This window comes from Rattus norvegicus, chromosome 3, assembly GCF_021556685.1.
Source record: "Rattus norvegicus strain SHRSP/BbbUtx chromosome 3, alternate assembly SHRSP_T2T, whole genome shotgun sequence".
Classification (NCBI taxonomy): Eukaryota; Metazoa; Chordata; class Mammalia; order Rodentia; family Muridae; genus Rattus; species Rattus norvegicus.
Window position 1 is genome coordinate 113,052,203 of NC_141536.1, and position 24,449 is coordinate 113,076,651.

The following is a 24,449-nucleotide window of genomic DNA, read 5'->3' on the forward strand; positions in this document are numbered from 1 at the left end:
CCTGTGTCTTGAGGTCACCAGGCAGCTTTCTTGCAGCAGAAAATTTGGTCTTACCTGTGGTCCCGAGGCTCAGGTTTGCTCGTGGGGTGCTGCCCAGGGGCTCTCTGCAGCGGCAGCAACCAGGAAGACCTGTGCCGCCCCTTCCGGGAGCTTCAGTGCACCAGGGTTCCAGATGGTCTTTGGCTTTTTCCTCTGGCGTCCGAGATGTGTGTGCAGGGAGCAGTCTCTTCTGGTTTCCCAGGCTTGTCCGCCTCTCTGAAGGTTTAGCTCTCCCTCCCACGGGATTTGGGTGCAGAGAACTGTTTATCCGGTCTGTTTCCTTCAGGGTCCGGCGGGGTCCTGCCGCTCCTGGGCCCTCCCCCACGGGAGCCCAGAGGCCTTATACAGTTTCCTCTTGGGCCAGGGATGTGGGCAGTGGTGAGCAGTGTTGGTGGTCTCTTCCGCTCTGCAGCCTCAGGAGTGCCCACCTGACCAGGCGGTTGGGTTTCTCTCTCACTGGGTCTGGGAGCAGAGAGCTGCTGCGTGCCGGGATCCGAGGGTGGGGGACTTCCGGTAAACACAGAACGTGCTGGGTCCTAGAGAAATTCTGCTTCCATGTATCCCAAGCTCACCAGGCAGCTTTCTTGCAGCAGAAAAATTTGGTCTTACCTGTAGTCCCGAGGCTCAGGTTTGCTCGTGGGGTGCTGCCCAGGGACTCTCTGCAGCGGCAGCAACCAGGAAGACCTGTGCCGCCCCTTCCGGGAGCTTCAGTGCACCAGGGTTCCAGATGGTCTTTGGCTTTTTCCTCTGGCGTCCGAGATGTGTGTGCAGGGAGCAGTCTCTTCTGGTTTCCCAGGCTTGTCCGCCTCTCTGAAGGTTTAGCTCTCCCTCCCACGGGATTTGGGTGCAGAGAACTGTTTATCCGGTCTGTTTCCTTCAGGGTCCGGCGGGGTCCTGCCGCTCCTGGGCCCTCCCCCACGGGAGCCCAGAGGCCTTATACAGTTTCCTCTTGGGCCAGGGATGTGGGCAGGGGTGAGCAGTGTTGGTGGTCTCTTCCGCTCTGCAGCCTCAGGAGTGCCCACCTGACCAGGCGGTTGGCTATTGTTATTTTTAAGTTACGTACCTATGTGTGTCTTTACGGGTATATAATGAGTGTGGATAGCCATGGTGCAGAGGGTACAGAAACGGAACTTGGGTCCTTTCCAAGAGTGCATGTGCTCTTAGCTGATGACCCATCTCGCCTGGCCCAGCACTTTTTTTTTAACAGATTTCAAAAAATTTGCTTTAGTCAAATACATTTAGAATTCTAGAGTCTTGGAAGTTTATGAGGCCTGCATCTTTTTCCTCTTTCACATCAGTAAACAACGATTTTTAACACATGCTAGGCACTGGATGAATGCAGCTTGCCTTGGGGTCTCAGTCACTTAGCTGGTGTCTTACTCTCAGATTGTCAGTGATGTCCTTGTTTTGCTTGATTTTGATTTCTATCAAGATGTCATCTTTTTATGTGAGAATACTTGTGGTTTACTTGTCAACTCACTTGGTACATAATGATACCATTATGATTTGACTCTAAAGGAGAAAGGAATGTGATTTCCAATTCGAGTCCTAAGCAATGTTTATGTGAGCTTCTTTATTATAAATGAAAAGTATCACAGAAGACATTTTCATAATCAGAATATTCCTGTCTAAAGCTTTCTTCGACCTTTAAGTTGTTATAAATTCAACTCAGTTATGAAAGAGAAGGCAAGTTAGTGGTTCTATCACTCAGAGGGGTTCTTTCTAGTTTCTAGGACATCAAAAACATGAAGAGTGATTGTGGAGATACTCTGATCCACGATCCCCAGTTACAGGGTACAATGACATCCTAAGAAATCGAGTAAAGACAGCTTTCCAAGCTAGCCCTGCTGACCCTGGGGATGAGTGCACAGGTGAGCCCCGTAGGGTGTGATCATGGGAGAGATGGCCCCACCTCTCACTAGCTGCAGCATTCGGGAGAGCTGGCCCTGTACTTGACTGGGCAGTGCAGTAGAACTGTCTTTGGTGGTGTGGATGTAGGTGAGCTGGCCCTGAAGGCATGAAGACAGAAGAGCCATCCATGCTCCTTGTCAGCTGCAGCACTGGGTGAGCGGTGGGGCAGTACTGGGGAGCTCGCCCTGGTGGTGTGATGGTGGCTTCAGGAGAGCTGCCAGGCTCACCAACTCAGCTACCATCCAGGCCCAGACTCAGGGGTTTGAGTTGGCCTAGCCTAGTATCTACCTCATGTATGAACTCCTGGAGCATGTGAAGGGGCCAGTCCTGCAGAAGCTCCATGACACAGGACAACAGGACATCTGAGAGGAGTCCTGGTGAGGATCCAGTATTGATGGTGGAGCAGAGGCCAGAGGCCTCAAACCAGACCAATGACTCACTACAGGGAACATTTGCAAGTAAAGATGTGTGGACAAAAGGGTGCACCATGGGACACACTGACACACTGTACCTTCCATGATAGTATTTTGGTTTTGTTTTTTTATTATTTCTTTTTATTTTCTTTTGGAGGGGAGGTTGCAAGGGCAGAAGGGATAGAAAGATGAGTGGGACTGGAACAGATGATGTGAAATTCACAAAGAATCATTCAAAAGTAAAAGAAAAAAAAGATATCTCTCTAAAGATAGAAAGTGTCACATTTCAATTTAAAATCTGTTTTCTTGCAATTCATGTGAGTTTTGCCTTTTGCTCTGGTAACACTTGTATTCACTTTAACGTGACAATATCTCCAGTTAACATTAGTGAACGAAACTGAAGTTTTCAGTGGCTATCTGAGACTTACTGCAAGGCTTCGCTTTCTCCCTCACCCCATGTCACAACGATGAGACAAATGTGTCCAACCTCACATACAAATAATACAGGGAGAGACAAACACATTAAGCTAAGATCGTTTCTGTAAAAATGTGATCTTAATATTTAAACCTAATGTGAATGGTCATTAGTCAGTGAAAATACTTCATTGATTCTTAATGCTGGGGAGAGACAGAGAGAGGCAGATTCCTGGTGCCTTCCTGCCAGGCAGGCTGGCCAAGAGGTGAGCTACAGTCCCAGAGGGAGACCTGCTCAAAAACCAAGGTGGAGAGTGCTAGCAGAAGACACTCAACCTTAGGCTTTTCCATGTGCGCCTGTGTGTGTGTGTGTGTGTGTGTATGTTTGTGTGTGTGTGTGTGTGTGTGTGTGTGTGTGCACGCGTGTTTGTGTGTGTGTGCCCCTGACATGGGCCTATGTGAGTAGCAGATTATCACCATGTGGCCATTTCTAAGATGACCTTAAAGCAGAGGGTTAGAGTTCTTCGAATGTTCTTACTGTGGATCAGCTTGTTAAAGCCTCACGAGCAGCTCCCTCAGTGGTACTGTCAGGTAACTCTTTGCTTACTCTACCACAGTCAGCAAAGCTTCAGTATTCAATGACAGTGACTTATTCCATCACACTCCCATTTGCTCTCCAATTTTGAACATTTTATCGATTTCTTTTGAATTGAGACTTGACAGGAAGCAAGAAATAATAAAATCCTACTATCTTACCAAACTCCGACTTCTTTATAAAGCAACACCTCCCAGGTATCCAGGCACTTACTCTCCTGAGAAGTTTCCCACTTGCTTCCAGACGGTGACCATCCTATGTCCCAAATCACCATCCTGCGTTTTCTGAAGGCCATGCCATGATATGAACAGCAGTCATTCCTTCTTCTCTCTGGGTGTGCTTTGTGTTAGTTATTGTGGTGTACACCATGAAAATTTAATAACCTAGCACAACAGTTCTTTTGTCTTATAATTATCTGGGTGCCCTGTCTACAAGCCCTCATAAAGTGGTAATCAAGGTATTAACCAGGGAAGCCACTAATCTCAACTCTCAGTCCTGAGGGAAATCCAGACTACCCTGCACTGGCTGTAGCTACAAACATCAGCTCCTCATTATGGCCTCTTCAGAGCATCATTTCTCAAAAGAAGTTTATTTCCTACAAAACAGTGAATCGGAGAATAAAAGTTCTTGAATGGAAGCCATAGTTTTAATAAAGTCTCCAGTGGATCTGTTCCTCTAACTGGGCTGCCTTGTCTGGTCTCAGCCAGAGAGGATATGCTAGTCCTGCATTGACTTGAGGTGCTGGGGCAGTGTGGTGGTGGTGGGTGATACCTAGAGGGGGCTTCCCTTTTCAAAGAAGAAGGGGAGTGAGGAATGGGGAGAGGGTCTGTATGAGGGAGGAGATGGGGGCTGATATTGAGATGTACAGTGAATAATTAAATAAATTTAATAAACATTATGAAAAGAAACAATCTTCAGCATGATGTTACTTCTGTACATAGAGAAGGGGAGGTATTCCCCTGCAGTGCACACTAGAAAGGGAGGCCATTGTAAAGTGTTTATTGCAAGTCATTCATTAGATGACCATTTAAGGCTTTGCCATAGACCCACATGCTTTACAGCCTAATTCAAGCATTCGTAGAGAAACAGATGAAGCAGGCATATTTTCTGTGGAAAACTGGTCCTTTCTTTCACAGGGGAATGAGAGAAGGCTTGGGTCATATCTGTTTTTGTTAGCTTGCATTGTGCCTTCTTAGGTCTGACATGGAGAGAACTGACAATGTCACCTGACCTCCACATAAGAATATCATCATGTCTTGAGACTCAACCTGAAAATAATTCTCTTAACTTCACTACTTTAAGAGAATAAGATCATAGATGTCATTTGAATTTCCTTTAAAATATTAAGAGTTTTTTCACAGAGTACAGAGGAATGCTTAAACACTCATAGTTGTCCATGACCATCTAAGTCAGTGGTACTTTGCTCCTTTGGGGTCGAATGACCCTTTCACAGGGGTCACCTATGGCCATCAAAAATACAGATACTTAAATTATGATTCATAACAATAGCAAGATTACAGTTATGAAGTAGCAATGACATAATTTTATGGTTGGGGGTCACCACAACATGAGGAACTGTATTAAGGGCTCACAGCATTAGGAAGGGTGAGAATCACTGTCCTAAACAAAACAAAATCTGAAAAGAATCAAAAGCTATTGGCTTTCACACAGGATGTACATTGGAGTCACCTCCAGGAGTTACGTTTCCTCTTGAAACACTGAGGCCCAGGCTTGTTCCCAGGTCAGCTCTATCAGTGAATAGAGAATGGGGGATGTAGACTTTTCTACTCCCTCATAATCTCTAATGCTCTCACTGCAATGAGAAGTCACAAGACAAGTGAAAAAAACAAAGCAAACTCCTTTGTAACCTAGTTCTGGCCCACTATCTCCTCTTTAGCACAGTGACAAGCCTTACTCCTTGCCGATCCAGGTTTCTATCATGTCTCTATTTATAGTTAGCACTAGAAGGAACACAAACGCAAGAAAGAGCTGTCACCATTCTGCCAATGAAGCCACTATGGAATATAAGGTACATAAAAGTCCATTCTTAGAAACAGCATGCATTAGATATGATAAAATCCCTCTGCAGGTTTGTGATTGCTATCCCCATCTCAGAGCACAGTCTGAAGTCACTTGGAGGACAGCAGGGTGGCAGTGGAACAAAACTGGTAAAAACTTGGCTGTTGGTTAGGCAGGACAAGACGACAGGCAAACCACCATAAGTCCACAAGCTCATGTTCAGATTGTTGAGCAGAAACTGTCAAGTCCATTACAAATACCAAAAATTGGTTAGGGCTTTTGGGACTCCTGAACCCAAATGTCTGTATCTTTTCCAAGATTAGGGCTGTCTAGGATTATTGTTTTACAGATATTTTATACTTTCCCTCTTTTAAGACCCCCAAGAGTCAGATTCAGATATTGTTTGTGTAATGGTGCCTACATGCCTCTGGTTTGGTTTTGCTTTTGATTTTTGTGTTCTTCTTTGTCTTTCCTCTTTTCTTTTTCTATTTTCTCTTTTTCTTTCATCTGATTGGAATATTCAAAGAAGTTGTCTTTAAGTTCACTGACTTCACTATTACTTTGTCCAGTGTTTGTGAGGTTTCCCAATGGTGAGAAGAGGAAAGTGTTGGCTTCGTGATAAGAAAACTCCAATCAGCTATATTCATTAACTCAAAAAATGATAGTAAAAAGAGTATATTAAGGCTGGAGAGATGCTCAGTGGTTAACATAATTGCTGCTCTTGCAGAGGACCTGGGCTTGGTTACAAGCACCCACATTGGACACTTCACAACTTTATGACACTAGTTCCAGGGGACTTGGTGTCATCTTCAAGGCCTCAGTAGGCATGGTGGCTCATGATTTTAACTCCAGTACCCAGCAAAGGCAAAAGCAGGCAGACCTCTGAGTTGAAGGACAGCCTGCTCTAGGGAGCTAGTTCCAGGATGCAGGGCTCCATGGTAAGGTCCTGTCACAGAAGTACTTTTACAATTTTAGGGGACTGGAGAGATGGATTGGTTGTTCAGAGCACTGGCTGCTCTTCTGGAGGGTCTAGGTTTATTTGTAGTACCTAAACTGGGGCTCACAACTTTCTGTAACTCCAGTTCTAGGGGTCTCTGAGGGCATCAGGTATACATGCGGTGCTTAGACATACATGCAGAAAAAACACTAATACACATAAAATAAAAATAAACTATAAAAATGTTAAAATTTTCTTTTACAGAGATGTATTTATCATAATCTAATATTATTGTGAATTATCTTCTGCATGCTTATGTATAGTCAACATTGATATAGATTGTCTTTATAATCTGAGAGTAACTGTAGACATGATTTTAAATATTTTTGTTTACATTATTTAAAAATCTTGAACCACATTTTAAAATACGTTATATATAATACGTTTTGATAAAATCCATAATTCTATTCTCTCCCTTCACCCTACTCACCAAAATGTTCCCATTCCAAAATTACATGCTTTCTATCCCCTCTTTAAATAACCACTGAGTGCATCTAGTGCTGCTAGTAAGTGCAAGGATGCATGGGTCTGGGATCATCTGCTGAGCTTGGTCAGTCTCTGCTGGGGCACACTCCTGAAGAAACCTGACACCGCCTTCCCCAGGAGCCCTCAGCTGCCAATATCCTCTCCTTTTTTTTTTTTTTTGTTTGACTAATACTTATCTTCAGTTTTCCCAAGGATTTACAAAATTACTACTATTTGAAGTACGTATGAAAGAAGATAATTATCACATATGATTGCATATTACACATGATAGATATAAATTGTGACCTAATTTTCTATTTTTTAAATTATATATATATATATATTTAAATTTTTATTAGATAGATTTCTTTACTTGCATTCAAATGTTATTTCCCTTCCCGGTTTCCTGACTATAAGCCCCCATTCCCTCCCCTCCCTCTCCCCCATACGGGTATTTCCCCTATACATCCCCCTTACTGCCTCCCACCCCATATTCCCCTGCACTGGGGGTCCAACCTTGGCAGGACCAAGGGTTTCCCTTTCCCCTGGTGCTCCGACAAGGCTATTCTCTGCTACATATGCAGTTGGAGCCCTGGGTCAGTCTTTCAGTAGTGGTTTAGTCCCTGGAAGCTCTGGTTGGTTGGCATTGTTGTTTATGTGGGGTTGCAAGCTCCTTCAGCTCTTTCAATACTTCCTCCAATTCCCACAAAGGGGGCCACATTCTCAGTTCAGTGGTTTGCTGCTAGCATTGACCTCTGTATTGGACATGCTCTGGATGTGTCTCTCAGGAGAGATCTATATCCGGTCCCTTTCAGCATGCATTTTTTAGCTTCATCAATCTTATCTAGTTTTGGTGGCTGTATATATATGGGCCACATGTGGGGCAGGCTCCGAATGGCCATTCCTTGAGTCGCTGCTCTAAACTTTGCTTCCATATCCCCTCGTATGGATATTTTCCCCCTTTTAAGAAGGAGTGGGAGCATCTGCATTTTGGTTATCCTTCTTCTTGAGCTCTCTGTGGTCTGTGGATTGCCTCTTGGATAATTCGAGCTTTTGGGCTAATATCCACTTATCAATGAGTGCATACCAAGTGTGCTTTTCTGTGATTGAGTCACCTCACTCAGGATCATATTGTCTAATTCATTCCATTTGCCTATGAATTTCATGAAGTCATTGTTTTTGATAGCTGAGTAGTACACCATTGTGTATATGTATCACATTTTTTGGAATCCATTCCTCTGTTGAAGGCCATCTGGGTTCTTTCCAGCTTCTGGCTATTATAAATAAGGCTGCTATGAACATAGTGGAGCATGTGTCTTTGTTGTATGTTGGAGCATCTTTTGGGTATATGCCCAAGAGAGGTATAGCTGGGTCCTCAGGTAGTGCAATGTCCAATTTTCTGGGGAACCTCCAGACAGATTTCCAGAATGGTTGTACCAGTCTGCAATCCCACCAACAATGGAGGAGTGTTCCTCTTTCTCCACATCCTCGCCAGCATCTGCTGTCACCTGAGTTTTTTTTAATCTTAGTCATTCTGACTGGTGTGAGGTGGAATCTCAGGGTTGTTTTGATTTGCATTTCCCTGATGACTAAGGATGTTGAACATTTCTTTAGGTGCTTTTTTGGCCATTCAATATTCCTCATCTGAGAAAGTTTTGTTTAGCTCTGTGCCCCATTTTTTAATAGGGTTATTTGTCTCTCTGGAGTCTAGCTTCTTGAGTTCTTTGTATATTTTGGATATTAGCCCTCTATCAGATGTAGGATTGGTAAAGATATTTTTCCAATCTGTTGGTTGCCGTTTTGTCCTAATGACAGTGTCTTTTGCCTTACAGAAGCTTTGCAGTTTTATGAGGTCCCACTTGTCAATTCTTGATCTTAGAGTATGAGCGATTGGTGTTTCATTCAGGAAATTTTCCCCAATGCTCATGTGTTTGAGACTCTTGCCCACTTTTTCTTCTATTACTTTAAGTGTATCTGGTTTGATGTGGAGTTCCTTGATCCACTTGGACTTTGTACATGGTGATGAGAATGGATAAATTTGCATTCTTTTACATGCTGACCTCCAGCTGAACCAGCACCATTTGTTGAAAATGCTATCCTTCTTCCATTGGGTGATTTTAGCTCCTTTGTCAAAGATCAAGGGACTATAGGTATGTGGGTTCATTTCTGAGTCTTCAAATCTGTTCCACTGATCTATCTGCCTGTCTCTGTACCAATACCATACAGTTTTTATGACTATTGCCTGAAGTCAGGGATGGTGATTCCCCCAGAAGTTCTTTTATTGTTGAGTTTTTCGCTATCCTAGGTTTTTTGTTATTCCAAATGAATTTGCAAATTGCTCTTTCTATCTCTATAAAGAATTGAGTAGGAATTTTGAAGGGAATTGCATTGAATCTATAGATTGCTTTTGGCAAAATGGTCATCTTTATATATTAATCCTGCCAAGCCATGAACATCTTTCCATCTTCTGAGATCTTCCCCAATTTCTTTCTTCAGAGACTTGAAGTTCTTGTCATACAGATCTTTCACTTGCTTGGTTAATGTCATACCAAGATATTTTATATTACTTGGGACTACTGTGAAGGGTGTCATCTCCTTAATTTCTTTTTCAGCCTGTTTATCCTTAGAGTAGAGGAAGGCTACTGATTTCCTTGAGTTAATTTTATACCCCGACACTTTGCTGAAGTTGTTTATCAGGTTAAGTAGTTCTCTGGTGGAACTTTTGGGGTCACTTAAGTACACTATTGTATCATCTGCAAATCGTGATATTTTGATTTCTTCCCTTCCAATTTGTATGCCTTTGACCTCCTCTCACTGTCTGATTGCTCTGACTAGGACTTCGAGTACTATATTGAATAAATAGGGAGAGAGTGGGCAGCCTTCTCTAGTCCCTGATTTTAGTGGGATTGTTTCTCTCCATTTTGTTTGATATTGCTGTATATTGCTTTTAGTATGTTTAGATATGGGCCTTGAATTTCTGATCTTTCCAGGACTTTTATCACGAAGAAGTGTTGAATTTTGTGAAATTCATTCTCAGCATCTAATGAAATGATCATGTGGTTCTTATCTTTGAGTTTGTTTATATAGTGGATTACATTGATGGATTTTCATATATTAAACCATCCCTGCATCCCTGGGATGAAGCCTACTTAATCGTGATGGATGATTATTTTGATGTGTTCTTGGATTTGGTTTGCAAAAATTTTATTGAGTATTTTTGTGTCAATATTCAAAAGGGAAATTGGTCTGAAGTTCTCTTTCTTTGTTGGGTCTTTGTGTGGTTTAGGTATAAGAGTAATTGTGGCTTCATAGAAGGAATTCGGTAGGCTCCATCTGTTTCTATTTTGTGGGATAGTTTGGACAGTATTGGTATGAGGTCTTCTATGGAGTTCTCATAGAATTCTATACTGAACCCATCTGGACCTGGGTTCTTTTTGGTTAGGAGACTTTTAATAACTGCTTGTATTTCTTTAGGAGTTATGGGGTTGTTTAGATGGTTTATTTGTTCCTGATTTAACTTTGGAACCTGGTATCTGTGTAGAAAATTTCTTGCAGATTTTTCAGTTTTGTTGAATATAGGCTTTTGTAGAGGAATCTGATGATTTTTTAAAATTTCTTCAGATTCTGTTGTTATGTCTCCTTTTTCATTTCTGATTTTGTTAATTTGGATACACTTTCTGTGACCTCTGGTTAGTCTGGCTAAGGGTTTATCTATCTTGTTGATTTTCTCAAAGAACCAGCTCCTGGTTTTGTTGATTCTTTGTACAGTCCTTTTCGCTTCTACTTGCTTGATTTCAGCTCTGAGTTTGATTATTTCCTGTCTTCTACTCCTCTTGGGTTTATTTATTTCTTTTTGTTCTAGAGCTTTTAGGTGTGCTGTCAAGCTGCTCACATATGCTCTCTCCTGTTTCTTTTTGCAGGCACTCAGAGCTATGAGTTTTCCTCTTCGTACTGCTTTCATTGTGTCCCAAAAGTTTGGGAATGTTGTATCTTCATTTTCATTAAATTCTAAGAAGTCTTTAATTTGTTTCTTTATTTCTTCCTTGACCAAGTTGTCATTGAGTAGAGCATTGTTCAACTTCCATATATATGTGGGCTTTCTGTCATTATTGTTGTTATTGAAGACCAGTCTTAGTCCGTGGTGATCTGATAGGTGCATGGGATTATTTTTATCTTCATGTATCTGTTGAGGCCTGTTTTATGACCTAGTATATGGTCAATTTTGGAGAAGGTTCCATGAGGTACTGAAAAGAAGGTATATCCTTTTTATTTAGGATGGAATGTTCTATAAATATCTGTTAAATCCATTTGGTTCATAACTTCTGTTAGTTTCTCTATGTCTCTGTTTAATTTCTGTTTCCATGATCTGTCCATTGATGAGAGTGGGGTGTTGAAATCTCCTACTATTACTGTGTGAGGTGCAATGTGTGCTTTGAGCTTTAGTAAGGTTTCTTTTATGAATATAGGTGTCCTTACATTTGGAACATAGATATTTAGGAGTGAGAGCTCATCTTGGTGGATTTTTCCTTTGATGAATATGAAGTGTCCTTCCTTATCTTTTTTAATGACTTTTGGTTGAAATTCAATTTTATTTGATATTAGAATGGCAACTCCAGCTTGTTTCTTTGGGCCATTTGCTTGGGAAGTTGTTTTCCAGCCATTTACTCTGAAGTAGTGTCTGTCTTTGTCTCTGAGTTGTATTTCTTGCATGCAGCAAAATGTTGGGTCCTCTTTACATATCCAGTCTGTTAGTCTATGTCTTTTAATTGGGGATTTGAGTCCGTTGATTTGAGAGAAATAAAGATATAATGATTGTTGCTTTCTGTTATTCTTATTGTTAGAGGTGGAATTATGTTTGTTTGTTTCTCTTTTGGTTTCATTGCCAGGAAATTATATTCTTGCTTTCTCTATGGTGTAGTTTCTCTCCTTGTGTTGGAGTTTTCCATCTATTATCCTTTGTAGGGCTGGATTAGTAGAAAGATATTGTGTAAATTTGGTTTTGTCATGGAATATCTTGGTTTCTCCATCTATGTTAATTGAGAGTTTTGCTGGATTCGGTAACTTGGGCTGGCATTTGTGTTCTCTTAGGGTCTGTATGACATCTGTCCAGGATCTTCTGGCTTTCATAGTCTCTGGTGAGAAGTCTGGTGTAATTCTTAAAGGTCTGCCTTTATATGTCACTTGACATTTTCCCCTTACTGCTTTTAATATTCTTTCTTTGTTTTGTGCATTTGGTGTTTTAACTATTATGTGATGGGAGGAATTTCTCTTCTGGTCCAATCTATTTGGAGTTCTGTAGGCTTCTTTTATGTTTATGGGTTTCTCTTTCTTTAGGTTAGGGAAGTTTTCTTCTATAATTTTGTTGAAGATATTTACTGGCCCTTTAATTTGGCAGTCTTCACTCTCTTCTATACCTTTTATCCTTAGGTTTGATCTTCTCATTGTGTCCTGGATTTCCTGTATGTTTTAGGCTAGGAGCTTTTTGCATATCACATTATCTTTGACAGTTGTATCGACATTTTCTGTGCTATCTTCTGCCCCTGAGATTCTCTCTTTTATCTCTTGTATTCTGTTGGTGATGCTTGTATCTATGGCTCCTTGTCTCTTCCTTAGGTTTTCTATATCCAAGGTTGTCCCCTTTGTGCTTTCTTTATTGTTTCTATTTCCATTTTCAATTCGTTCACCTGTTTGGTTGTGTTTTCCTGTAATTCTTTCAGGGATTTTTGTGTTTCCTCTCTAAGGGCTTCTACTTGTTTACTTGTGCTTTCCTGCATTTCTTTAAGGGAGTTCTTTATGTCTTTCTTAAACTCCTCCATCATTATCAAAAAATGTGATTTTTAAATCTAAATCTTGCTTTTCTGGTGTGTTTGGATATCCAGCATTTTCTTTGGTGGGAGAACTAGGCTTTGATGATGACAAGTAGTCTTTGTTTCTGTTGCTTAGGTTCCTGCACTTGCCTCTAGTCATTGGGCTGTCTCTGGTGTTTGCTTGTCTTGCTGTTACTGAGAATGACTTGACCCTGCTGTAGGCCTCTGTGTCAGCACTCCTGTAGAACTGCTTTCCTGTTTTCTTTCAGCCTTTCCTGAGAACAGGTGTTCTGATTTCAGGTGTAGTGGTGCTTCTGGAGACTGTTCCAGCTCTAGGCATGGGCAGGAATCAAAGGGTCCTTCCTGTCACTGATTGCTCGTGGGTCCTTGCACCCAGCAGGCACAGTTGGCACTATGTGAATCTCTCTTGGGTCTGGACTCTGGGCAGAGGGTATTCTCCTCTGACTTCTCAGGAGTGTCCACACTTCTGAGGGTCCAGCTCTCTCCCCCACGGGATTTGGGTGCAGGGAGCTGTTTGGCCGGTTCAGTTCGGTCCTCAGCGTAGACCAGAACCGCGGGTACCGGCAGTGGCTGCCTGTTCCTATATCCCTGTGTCCAGAGGCACTGTGCAGTTTCCCCTTGGACCCAGGACGTGGGCAGAGGTGTGCAGAGATAGCAGTCTGTTCTGTGGTTCAGGATGTCTGCACTCCTCGGTGGTCAGCTCTCTTTCCCACAGGATTTGGGTGCAGGGAACTCCAATATCCTCCTATAGCTCCTCACTATCCCTGCTGGAATTTTGGCTAGCTTGATCTTGTGCAAATCTTGGGCACATAGTCCCAGTCACCATGAGTTCGTGAATGCAATACCATTCATGCCAGACCGCCCACCCCACCCCCGGTTCTTGGGATCTTTCTTCCCTGTCTTCTATGATGATGCTGAGCTTTTAGGGGAGAAATACTGATGTCTCATTTAGAGCTGAGATTGCTCGTGCTCTCAGCATCTGACTGGTTATATCACTGTATTAATCAGTATCTATTACAAAAAGAGTATGCCAGTGGAAAAGCACTACCTTCTTCCAGCTAGATATTTGTTAAGCATCAAAAATGAATGCTATAAAAATTCATATTATACCCGAAATCTGTGAAATGGAAGAAACATCAAAAATTTTGATAGACAAATAAATACACAACAGGAATACACACAGAGAGTCTTGATGGACTCCTTTAACTATCCAGTGGCAAAACTTACCTGGAAACTAAAAGCTGTGTAGAAGTGTGAGGTCACGACAGCCTCCTGAGGTGAAGGGGCTCTGCTTTCACTGCACTTACCTGCTAGAGTGACAGACTCTTGCCAGCGCTAAAGCATGATATTAAAAAAAGTATCTTTTGTGCCTTCACTTCTAGCATGTAGGATCCTTTCTTGGTTATATATGGCTTAGAAAGCTTATTAAGGATATCAGTAGCAAACAAGCAATTCCCTGTAATTACTAACAGATAGGAATCATGTGTCATGGTATTTATACATCTGAGAACAGAAAACTATGTCTCCTTTTGTCATCAGTCACTTCCAAGTGGACCAATCCGCAAAGCTGTAATGAGCTAGTTAAATAATTGTAGCATCATCCATTAGCCAAGGAGTAGACTGAAAGGTCAGTCCTTCTTGTCTGGCATATCTGAAGGAAAACACTGGAAGGTAGCACTGTCCACACCATGCTCAATTGAAAAGCCTTCGCTCTGATCCAGCTGGTCAGAAATGAAACCTGTATATCAAGTTTGTGTTTGGTACTGAAGTCAAAGTCTAAATAGGAGAGAAACTAATTTGTCTTTAACTGTTCCTTAATTGAGAGTAGTTAAGAAGCTTTGATTTTTGTGGAGCAGTTTTAGGCATAGAATTCAAGGAACAGGAGAACATAAAAAGATAAAGTAAATTGGCATTTCAATTTTCTTTTAAGTGGACTATTTAATAAATTAGTCATTTTGAAAAGGAAAAGTGGGGAAATAATCATACTCCTTATCAAAAATAACTTCCAAATGGATTCAGGAAGTCAGTCAAATATAGAAGCAAGAAAGCACTGGGAAAAATCACAGGCAAGCAATTCGATAACCTTATTAAGTCTTGACAAAATGCAAGAAGACTTAAGCTCTAAAGGAAATATGATTCAAATGTACTGAATAAAAAGGTTAAACTTTCCTGCTGCAAGACACATCGCCATCTAGCTAGCCACACAGCCTATGTGAGGACATCCATAGTCCTAACAATTGATATAGACATGTTGCAGCAGGTGGACGGGGAGAAGCAGCAATTTACAGATCAAATGACATTCTAGGACCACCCCTAAACTGAATTGTTAGAAAAACAGACAAATGACTGGTCTAGCATATGTGACAGTGACTACTTGCTCACATCTAAGTTGCCCCATTCCTTACTGGCTGATGTGTGCTCCTGGCTGGACATGATCCCCCTTCTCAACTTCACAGGTACACGCCTGCAGCCATGAATGGTGGTTGTGCAGAGGTCTTGCAGTTTCCAGTGGGTCCAAAAGCCAGGCGCAGGTTTTAGACCTGTTGATGTAATGTGCATATTTAGCCAATCAGATTTTTACTAACAAAGTAGCATTTCCTGTGTCTCTGTAGATACAGCTACCAGGTATGTTTTTAATTATTAGTTTCCATTGCACAAAATATAATGCTTTGTACTACATTGGCTGAGTGTTCTTGACAGATTTCCTGTGTTTTAAAATATTAGGTATGAATGTTGTATAGTAGCTGGTTAAGGCAAGGTTGTTTATTTTTCTGCGCTCTCAGGAGAAGGATGCCATACTGCAGAGGGCCACATCAGGAAGAGTCACATTGGCCAGGAGAAACCAACACCAAGGTTGCAGCAACTGCTTTGTTAATTTTTTTTGATGGAATTATTCAATCATCCCATCAAGTTCCAGGACTCAAGGCTCACCCCACCTCAGTTGCTTGTCTCCTAGGATGTCAATCATTTGGGGTAAGAACTCAGTAAAGGAGAGGGTGATTATGGCCAGGGCTCTAGGTTGGTGGGTTTATTTTTAATAATTATCCCTGTAATTATTTGCTGTATCTAGAAACAGTCTGACCCCAAGAAGGGTACGTCCTCAGGTGTTAAAATATAAAATGTAAAAGATACAATTAATAATTAATGCACTCTAGTGGTAAACTACCCTTCTGTTTCTGGGGTGAACTCTACCGTGCATGCGGTTGACTCTGTGTGTGTGTGTGTGTGTGTGTGTGTGTGTGTGTGTGTGTGTGTGTGTGTTTGTGCATGCATGTGTGTGTAAAATGTAGAGAAGAATCATGTGTTAATTCTTTCCCAAAGCTATGGAGGTGCTCTAATCTGAACATTTTCTCATGAGATAATGTGCAGCCCTGTCCTGGAAGCTCCCTTCTGTGGTATTGAGAACCGCCACGGTGTCGTGCTTGAGCCTTCACTTCTTGAATTTCATGTCCTCTTCCTCAGTTTATCCTATATTTTGTGGGCATCTGTACAATAGCGTCATAAGAAAAAGGTGAATTCAAAGTAACTTTCTTAAAAGGATTTGCAATCTGAAAAGTGCCTGCACTTCATCCTCAGTCTTACTTGATAGTTAGTTTATGTTATGAGTAATTTCCCCTCCAAGTTGCTAAGCTGTTTTTCTATCCCAGCATCCAGAGCGCTCACTAGTGGCTTGGTGACACTCTGTTTGTGATCTCTCTGTTCTCTGGAAGTTTTGAGCATTTTCTCTGTTTTCAAGGTTCTGAGAGCTCACAGTAAAATTTGCAACACTCTGGGGTTTTTATTCCTTGTCCTAATATCTTCCAAAGTAGAAAGTCAAGTCTTTTCAAATAGGAGAATTTTCAAATGTATCTATTCCTTCTCTGGAGTTTTTGTTATTCTCTTTATAATATAGAGAACTGAATCTAAAAATAGAAAAGGTGAAGGATCAGTTTTTCCACATGAAGATAAATGTTAGATCATGTTTTTTTTTCAGCCTTCTTCCTCCTCTTCTTCCTCCTCTTCTTCCTCCTCCTCTTCTTCCTTCTCTTCTTCCTCCTCCTCTTCCTCCTTCTCTTCTTCCTCTTCCTCCTCCTCTTCCTCCTCCTCTTCCTCCTCTTCTCATCTTCTTCTTCTTCCTCTTCTACTTTCTCCTCCTTCTCCTTTTCTTCTTTAGAATATTACATCAAAGGCCAGAAATTACCCCCAGAGGAATCTGCTCTACTATATTTTTTGATATTTAGTTTTGTTTTAAACTCTGGTCAGTTATTTTCTAATTTCCTTTATAATTTTTTCTTGAAGAATGGATCATTTAAGAATGTATTTCTTTTGTTTTTGAATTTGGAAGTATTTATGGAATACATCATAATTAAATACATGTATACAATATATAATAAATCATGATTAAAACATTCCTATCTTTTCAACTGTTAATTATTTATATGTTAAGAATTTCTTAATTTTCTAGTAATTTTTAAATAGATCCCAAGTTGTTTTAACCAGTAGTTTCTCTACTGAGTCTAGGAGGAATTAGATATGACTTCTCCATTCTGGTTTTGATGTTCCTGACTCACCAGACTTTTGTGATCATCATTCTATTGTGTTGCTCCAAAGAAATTGTAAATGGATGAGAACATATAGCATTTGTTGTTCTGTGTCTGGCTTGCTCAATAACCTATTGACTTCAAGTCTCCTCCATGCTGCCACAAATGGCAACATTTCATCTTTAAAAGAATGGCTGTGTAATAGATTCTTTATATAAATACATGACATTTTCCTTATCCACTCATCCAACGGGGTTCATCATGATTGATGTGCTACTTCAGCTATTGTGAAGTTGGGCATATATTTCTTATTTTCTATATGCATAAAGGCACTTTAGTTTGGTCATATGTTTAATTTATTGCCTTCTATCCAAAGACTCAACATGCTCTGCTTAATTTATAGCCCTTGTGAATAGGAACATTTGATTTTTTTGGCTTACTATATGGAGAAATTTTATAAATGCTTTCTGTATTTGAAAGTAATTGGTATCTTTCACTTTCAATGTTCTGTATAGCCATTACTCCACACTGTTCATCATGGCGTTACACCTTTCTTCAGTTTGGATTTTTGCTTGTTTCTTCTCACTTAATCACTAGGAGAGCTGTCTAATTTTCCCGAGACCCTGGGATGTTAGCAATGCTGAAATGTTAGATGTTTGCTAGGAAAGCTTCAGGGAGCCAACTCAAGAGAGGGTCCCTGTGCACCACAGATACAATAGAAGAGTGGGGCTACCCAAGGCCAACAGAGGACAGATGGGGCCAAATAGAGAGGTGTAGCATTTTCCCTGAGTAGCTTTGATACTGCTTTTGCCTGATCATTCTCACTATGCCATCATTCTTCCCCTGAGGAATGGGACATTTGTGTCATTATATGTTAGATGCATGTAACTATTGTATTTTATGAGGGCTCAAACTCTTTTTTTTTTTAAGCTAAGACAGTAGTTTCTTTTTTTTATTTATTTTTTTTTTATTATCTTGAGTATTTCTTATATACATTTCAAGTGTTATTCCCTTTCCCGGTTTCCGGACAGACATCACCCTCCCCCCTCCCCTTCCTTGTGGGTGTTCCCCTCCCAAACCTCCCCCCATTGCCACCCTCCCCGCATAGTCTAGTTCACTGGGGGTTCAGTCTTAGCAGGACCCAGGGCTTCCCCTTCCACTGGTGCTCTTACTAGGATATTCATTGCTACCTATGGGGACAGAGTCCAGGGTCAGTCCATGTATAGTCTTTAGGTAGTGGCTTAGTCCCTGGAAGCTCTGGTTGCTTGACATTGTTGTACTTTTGGGGTCTCGAGCACCTTCAAGCTCTTCCAGTTCTTTCTCTGATTCCTTCAACGGGGGACCTATTCTCAGTTCAGTGGTTTGCTGCTGGCATTCGCCTCTGTATTTGCTGTATTCTGGCTGTGTCTCTCAGGAGCGATCTACATCCGGCTCCTGTCGGTCTGCACTTCTTTGCTTCATCCATCTTGTCTAATTGGGTGGCTGTATATGTATGGGCCACCTGTGGGGCAGGCTCTGAATGGGTGTTCCTTCAGTCTCTGTTTTAATCTTTGCCTCTCCCTTCCCTGCCAAGGGTATTCTTTTTCCTCATTTAAAGAAGGAGTGAAGCATTCACATTTTGATCATCCGTCTTGAGTTTCCTTTGTTCTAGGGATCTAGGGTAATTCAAGCATTTGGGCTAATAGCCACTTATCAATGAGTGCATACCATGTATGTCTTTCTGTGAGTGGGTTAGCTCACTCAGGATGATGTTTTCCAGTTCCAACCATTTGCCTACGAATTTCATAAACTCGTTGTTTTTGATAGCTGAGTAATATTCCATTGTGTAGATGTACCACATTTTCTGTATCCATTCCTCTGTTGAAGGGCATCTGGGTTCTTTCCAGTTTCTGGCTATTATAAATAAGGCTGCGATGAACATAGTGGAGCACGTGTCTCTTTTATATGTTGAGGCATCTTTTGGGTATATGCCCAAGAGAGGTATGGCTGGATCCTCAGGCAGTTCAATGTCCAATTTTCTGAGGAACCTCCAGACTGATTTCCAGAATGGTTTTACCAGTCTGCAATCCCACCAACAATGGAGGAGTGTTCCTCTTTCTCCACATCCTCGCCAGCATCTGCTGTCACCTGGAGGGCTCAAACTCTTAAGAGATTTTTGAACTGTGGACTTTGGAGAATTCTGGAAGTATATGACTAGTGCAACCTTTGTGGTTGAATGGAATGGATTATTGCATAAGGAAATAGCCATGACTCTATGGGAGCTAGGGGCAGAATTTTATGGCATGAATATACAATATTCTTTCAGGATGATGTCTTTAAATACTTGGTCCCTAGCTGGTGGTGCTATCTTAGGAGGCTGTAGACCCTGTAAGAAATGAGGACTGACTGGTGTAAGTAAGTGACTGGGGATGAACTTACGAGTCACAGACTTTGCTTGGCTCTGGTCTGTGACTTTCCCTGCTTCTGTCTTCTCATTGGGATGACTAGCCACAAACTTCTTCACCAAACTCTTGCTTGACCTATTTTTTCATCAATTGAAATATGTCACCCCTTTCTTAGCATACAAGACTTCTTTTGAGAAGTCCCGGAGTCCAGTGAGAATTTCCCTGTATTTGATACATTGTTTCACTCTTGATCTTCGTTAGCTTGGATCAGTGGTTTGCGGACCTTTGAGATCCATGCATATACAAGTGTAAGAAGACTTCGCACATTTTCCATAACCATTTCATTGAATATTTCCTTTTCCTGTATTTGTATTCTCAAGCTAGAACGGTGGTCATGTAAAAATTTGTTCATTAAATGTATCATATAAATCCCACAGGCTTTAATTTCATTGGTTTTTCTTTTTGTCTGTGTAATTTAAAAGGACTTGTCTTCAAGAACACAGTTCCTTTTCTGCTTTATATAATCTGCCAGCTCTCTAATTTTAATTTTTTGATGCTAAGGTTTCTTTGGTTCTTTTAAAAATCATGTCTGTCTTTGTCGACTTTGTGGAGATTTGAAGTCATCCCTCTGCTCTCTCGAAGTCTTCTCCTTGTACTCCCTTGAATCTCACTGGATTTCTGTAAGATGATCATTTGTACTTCCTTCTCTGGCAAGATGAAACCAGTCTTTCAGGACCTGGTTACTAGAGAATCACTATTTCTTCCATGGAGTCGTCTTTCCTTCCCTCCTTACACATCGCTCACCCTTCACTGATGTCTCCTCTGGCAGAGCAGTAATGCCACTACTTACTGGGATGTGGAGTGCCTTAAAACTTCAGACTCTGAGGGCACCACTGCTCTAGCTCTGATGGGGTGGGGGAACTGTAACTGTTTTGCTTGGAGAGTGGGTGGCATAGTTTATAGGCAAGGCATTGATTCTTGGGTACCAGCTGACCTTGGACTCAGAACTTGTGACTTTTCTGCTTAGCTAACATTCCTGAGAGGTGGTTAATGTGTGCATGGACACCAGGAAGGAAGCAGTATTGCATTAGTAACCAATTCTCTCCATCACTAGGAAACTGATTATGAGGTCTGCTCATATTCTCAAAGGCTGTGTGCGCCACTGACTGGGAGGATGGTTTGGAGTGGTTCTGCGGCGGTTGGTCCCAGGGTTAGGTAATAACAGGACTTATTGCTCAGGTCTAGCACGTCACAGTGATAGAAAAGCCTGGGATTGTAGAAGCACAGTGGTTACATATACTCCTAGAGAACTGTGTACTACCGCATTGGCTCTAGGTCAAGATGTCATACATAGGATAAGGTGTGTGGGAGCAATAGACCTGATACAGATTTAGTAATCGTGTGTGATTCAGGGTTACTTGTGGAGTACACAGAGATGAGGTCTGAAGTGTGACACTGCCTCTGGAATGTGGGCTCTCAGTATGACACTGACTGTGGAATTTGCCTTAAGATTTAGATTTCAGAGTACATAGCTATACAGATTTATTGCTTCTCCGAAGTCTGAATTGCAGATGCATTTGCTATTTATTATTAGCAGTGGCTCTGGTGCCCAAAGCATCAGCTAACTCAGGCATGTATAGAGTAACAGTGGCTCTAAGGTCCAGTGTGGCTAGTTGTGTCTGTCATATTTGAAGTATGTGGAAGCACACTGCTGACATAGCTGGAGTCTGGTGTAATGGTGTCATGGTTTGAATATGCTTGGCCCAGGGATTGGCACTATGTGGAGGTGTGGCCTTGTTGGAGTAGGTGTGTCACTGTGGGTGTGGGCTTTAAGACCCTCACCCTAGCTGCCTAGAAGTCGGTCTTCCACTAACAGCCTTCAGATGAAGATGTAGAACTCTCAGCTTCTCCTGCACCACACTTGCCTGGACACTGCCATGCTCCTGCCTGGATGATAATGGACTGAACCTCTGAACCTATGAGCCCCAATTAAATGTTGTCCTTATAAGAATTGCCTTGGTCATGCTATTCACAGCAGCAAACCCTAACTAAGACAAAAATTGGTATCAGGGATTGGGGCATTGCTGTGATAGGCCTGACCATGCTTTCATCTGGAAGAATGTGGATTTTGGGACTTTGGATTTGGAAAGCCATGGAATGCTTTAAATGGGGCTTAATGGGCCATCCTAATGGGAAGATGGAAGACTGTTGCTGGGAGTGACTTGAATTGTGCAAACCTGGCCCAAGAAGTTTCAGTGGAGAATTTCAATATGTGGCCTGGAGACTGTTTTTGTGGTATTTTGGCGAAGAATGTGGCTACTTTTTGCCCTTGTCTGAAGAGTTTGCATGAGGCTAAGGTGAAGAGACTCAGATTAATTGTACTGACAAAGTCAGTCTTAGAAATGCTTTGATTAAGTCTCATGAAGAGCATTTTAAATAAGCATAGCAAGCTGAGAAAGGAAAAATACAAAATATATGGTCTGAGTATTAAAGGGGCACCAGGAAGTAAACTGGAGCTAAATCTTGTGTTCTAATTAGATAGCAGAGGAGTGGTGACTTTGAGGCAAGATCCCACCCAGCTAAGTTTTGATCCAGGTAAACACTTTTAATCCCAGGAGACAGGCATGCAGATCTTCAGTTCATTAACATCAAGGCAGGAACACGGCAGCATCCAGGCAGGCATGGTGCAGGAGGAGCTGAGAGTTCTACATCTTCATCTGAACGTTGCTAGTGGAAGACTGACTTTTAGGCAGCTAGGGTGAGGGTCTTAAAGCCCACACCCTCAGTGACACACCTACTCCAACAAGGCCACACCTCCACATAGTGCCAATCCCTGGGCCAAGCATATTCAAACCATGACAGGCAGCGAAGGGGTTGGAAAACAGAAAGCTAGCAACCAAGTAAGTAATAAAACAAGGGGCCCAAGTTCCAGCTTCTGCAAGCAGCAGAACTCAGCAGTTTCAGCCATATGGCTCTGGCTTTAGAGTGAAAAATAGAAGGGACTAGAGGGATAATTGATGCTGGGTAACTGGAACTAAGAAATTAGTGGTGATTAAGACCAGCATCACTGAAGTGAAATCATCTAGGAAGTGTTTTCTGAGAGCACAAAGAAGCTGTGTTCCACAAGGTTGTACCTTGTGTTGCAGCTGGACTTGGTAATGTATAAGAGTCACCCAGGTAGTACTGGTTTTGAAGGCATAAAGGGGTCATGAAGAGCAGCTGAGGCTTGGCACTGTGAGAGGGAGGCCATGGAAGGACATTGGTGAAGGTGCAGGCTCAGTGGCAGTTGATGGCTTAGGACGTAGGGGGTAATACAAAGGAGTTGAGGCTTGGCACCATAAAGAGAGCCTAAAAGAGGCTATTGGTGAAGCTTAGTTACAGCAGAAGACACAAAGTATTGGAGATGCCAGTGCCATGGGATGCCCACCAAGAACAACAGTAGCTTTGGAGTAGATTAATCTGAGCTACAGAGGGCAGAGCTGGAGAAGTGATGCCAGCCCTTTGGAGAAGCCCAGAAGCTCATGTGTGGATCCCAGACATTGAAACAAGAAGCTATAACATTGAAGTTGACTTGGAGACCTCAAGATATTAAAGATGCCAGAGCCATGGGATACGTGCTGAGGAAAGTGGCTAACAAGGAGTGGAACCAACCCGGGAAAAAGCAGTTTGCTGCAGTCAACACAGATGAAAAAGGAGTTGGAGATCTTCAGACTACAGCCATGGAGATGCAGAGTATAGAGTTTGGCCAGCTGGTTTCCTGTCTTGCTTTGGGAATTAGAGTAAAGAGATTGCATGAATCTTAGAAAAGACTGAAATTTGGGCTTTTAACACTGTTAAGACTGCTATAGATTATGGGGACTTTTGAAGTTGGACTAAATGTATTTTGCATTATGCTATATTGAGATATGGCCCCCATAGACTCATGTTTGAACAAGTCTATGGGGGCCATGGAGTGGAATGTCATGGTTTGAATATGCTTGGCCCAGGGATTGGCACTATGTGGAGGTGTGGCCTTGTTGAAGTAGGTGTGTCACTGAGGGTGTGGGCTTTGAGACCCTCACTCTAGCTGCCTAAAAGTCAGTCTTCCACTAGCAACCTTCAGATGAAGATGTAGAACTCTCAGCTCCTCCTGCACCATGCCTGCCTGGATGCTACCATGTTCCTGCCTTGATGATAATGGACTGAACCTCTGAACCTGTAAGTCAGCCCTAATTAAATGTTGTTTTTATGAGAGTTGCCTTGGTCATGGTAGTTGTTCACAGCAGTAAAACCCTAATGAAGACAAATGGTGAGCACATGGAGGCATCACGCCAATTTCTAGAGTATGTATGGGTTTGGGGAGGTGGTGTCCAGGGGCAGCACAATAGTGTCTCTTTAGAAATGGCAGCTTAACACAGTCTCAATGGAAAGTCCTTAACAGCCACATGTACATAATGGCAAAAGTCACTAATGTGTCTGTGCAAGAGGCTACTGAGGTCTGCATTGGTGAGTACTAAGGAAGCCCCAGAGAGCTGCTGAGAATATATGGCTGCTACTGAGGTGCTTGGCGGCAGAAGCTGCTCTAGTCCATTGCAAATTAGGTTCCTGGGGACCACAATACTGCCTGCCACATAATGGTTCTGAAGGCTTCCTCCCTTCCCATTGGTTCTTAGTACTCTAATATTTTACATATGCTGACTTCTCAGGCTGCTGCTTCCTCTTCTTTCTCTGCTGTTTTCCTGCAGGTTCTAATGACTCTTACACCTCCCTCAGGTTACTTCTGTTTATGACTGCATAACTGAGCTACTTTGCATTGTTAGATAGCAGCCCCATTTCCTTCCCTACAATCTTGCTACATCATTTCTTCCCTGCCTTCTCATACACA

At 42.0% G+C, this 24,449-nt stretch overlaps 1 protein-coding gene across 3 annotated transcripts in view; it reads right to left on the reverse strand.

Moving 5' to 3' along the window:
- Fam227b (family with sequence similarity 227, member B) overlaps positions 1-24,449 on the reverse strand; it is a 166,406-nt gene that overhangs the window by 106,560 nt on the left and 35,397 nt on the right. For all 3 annotated transcript variants that reach the window (XM_087650950.1, XM_087650949.1, NM_001013920.2), the window contains exon 11: positions 15,087-15,221. In XM_087650950.1, the coding sequence (XP_087507076.1) occupies positions 15,087-15,221 (135 nt within the window). The remainder of the gene's footprint in view (positions 1-15,086; positions 15,222-24,449) is intronic.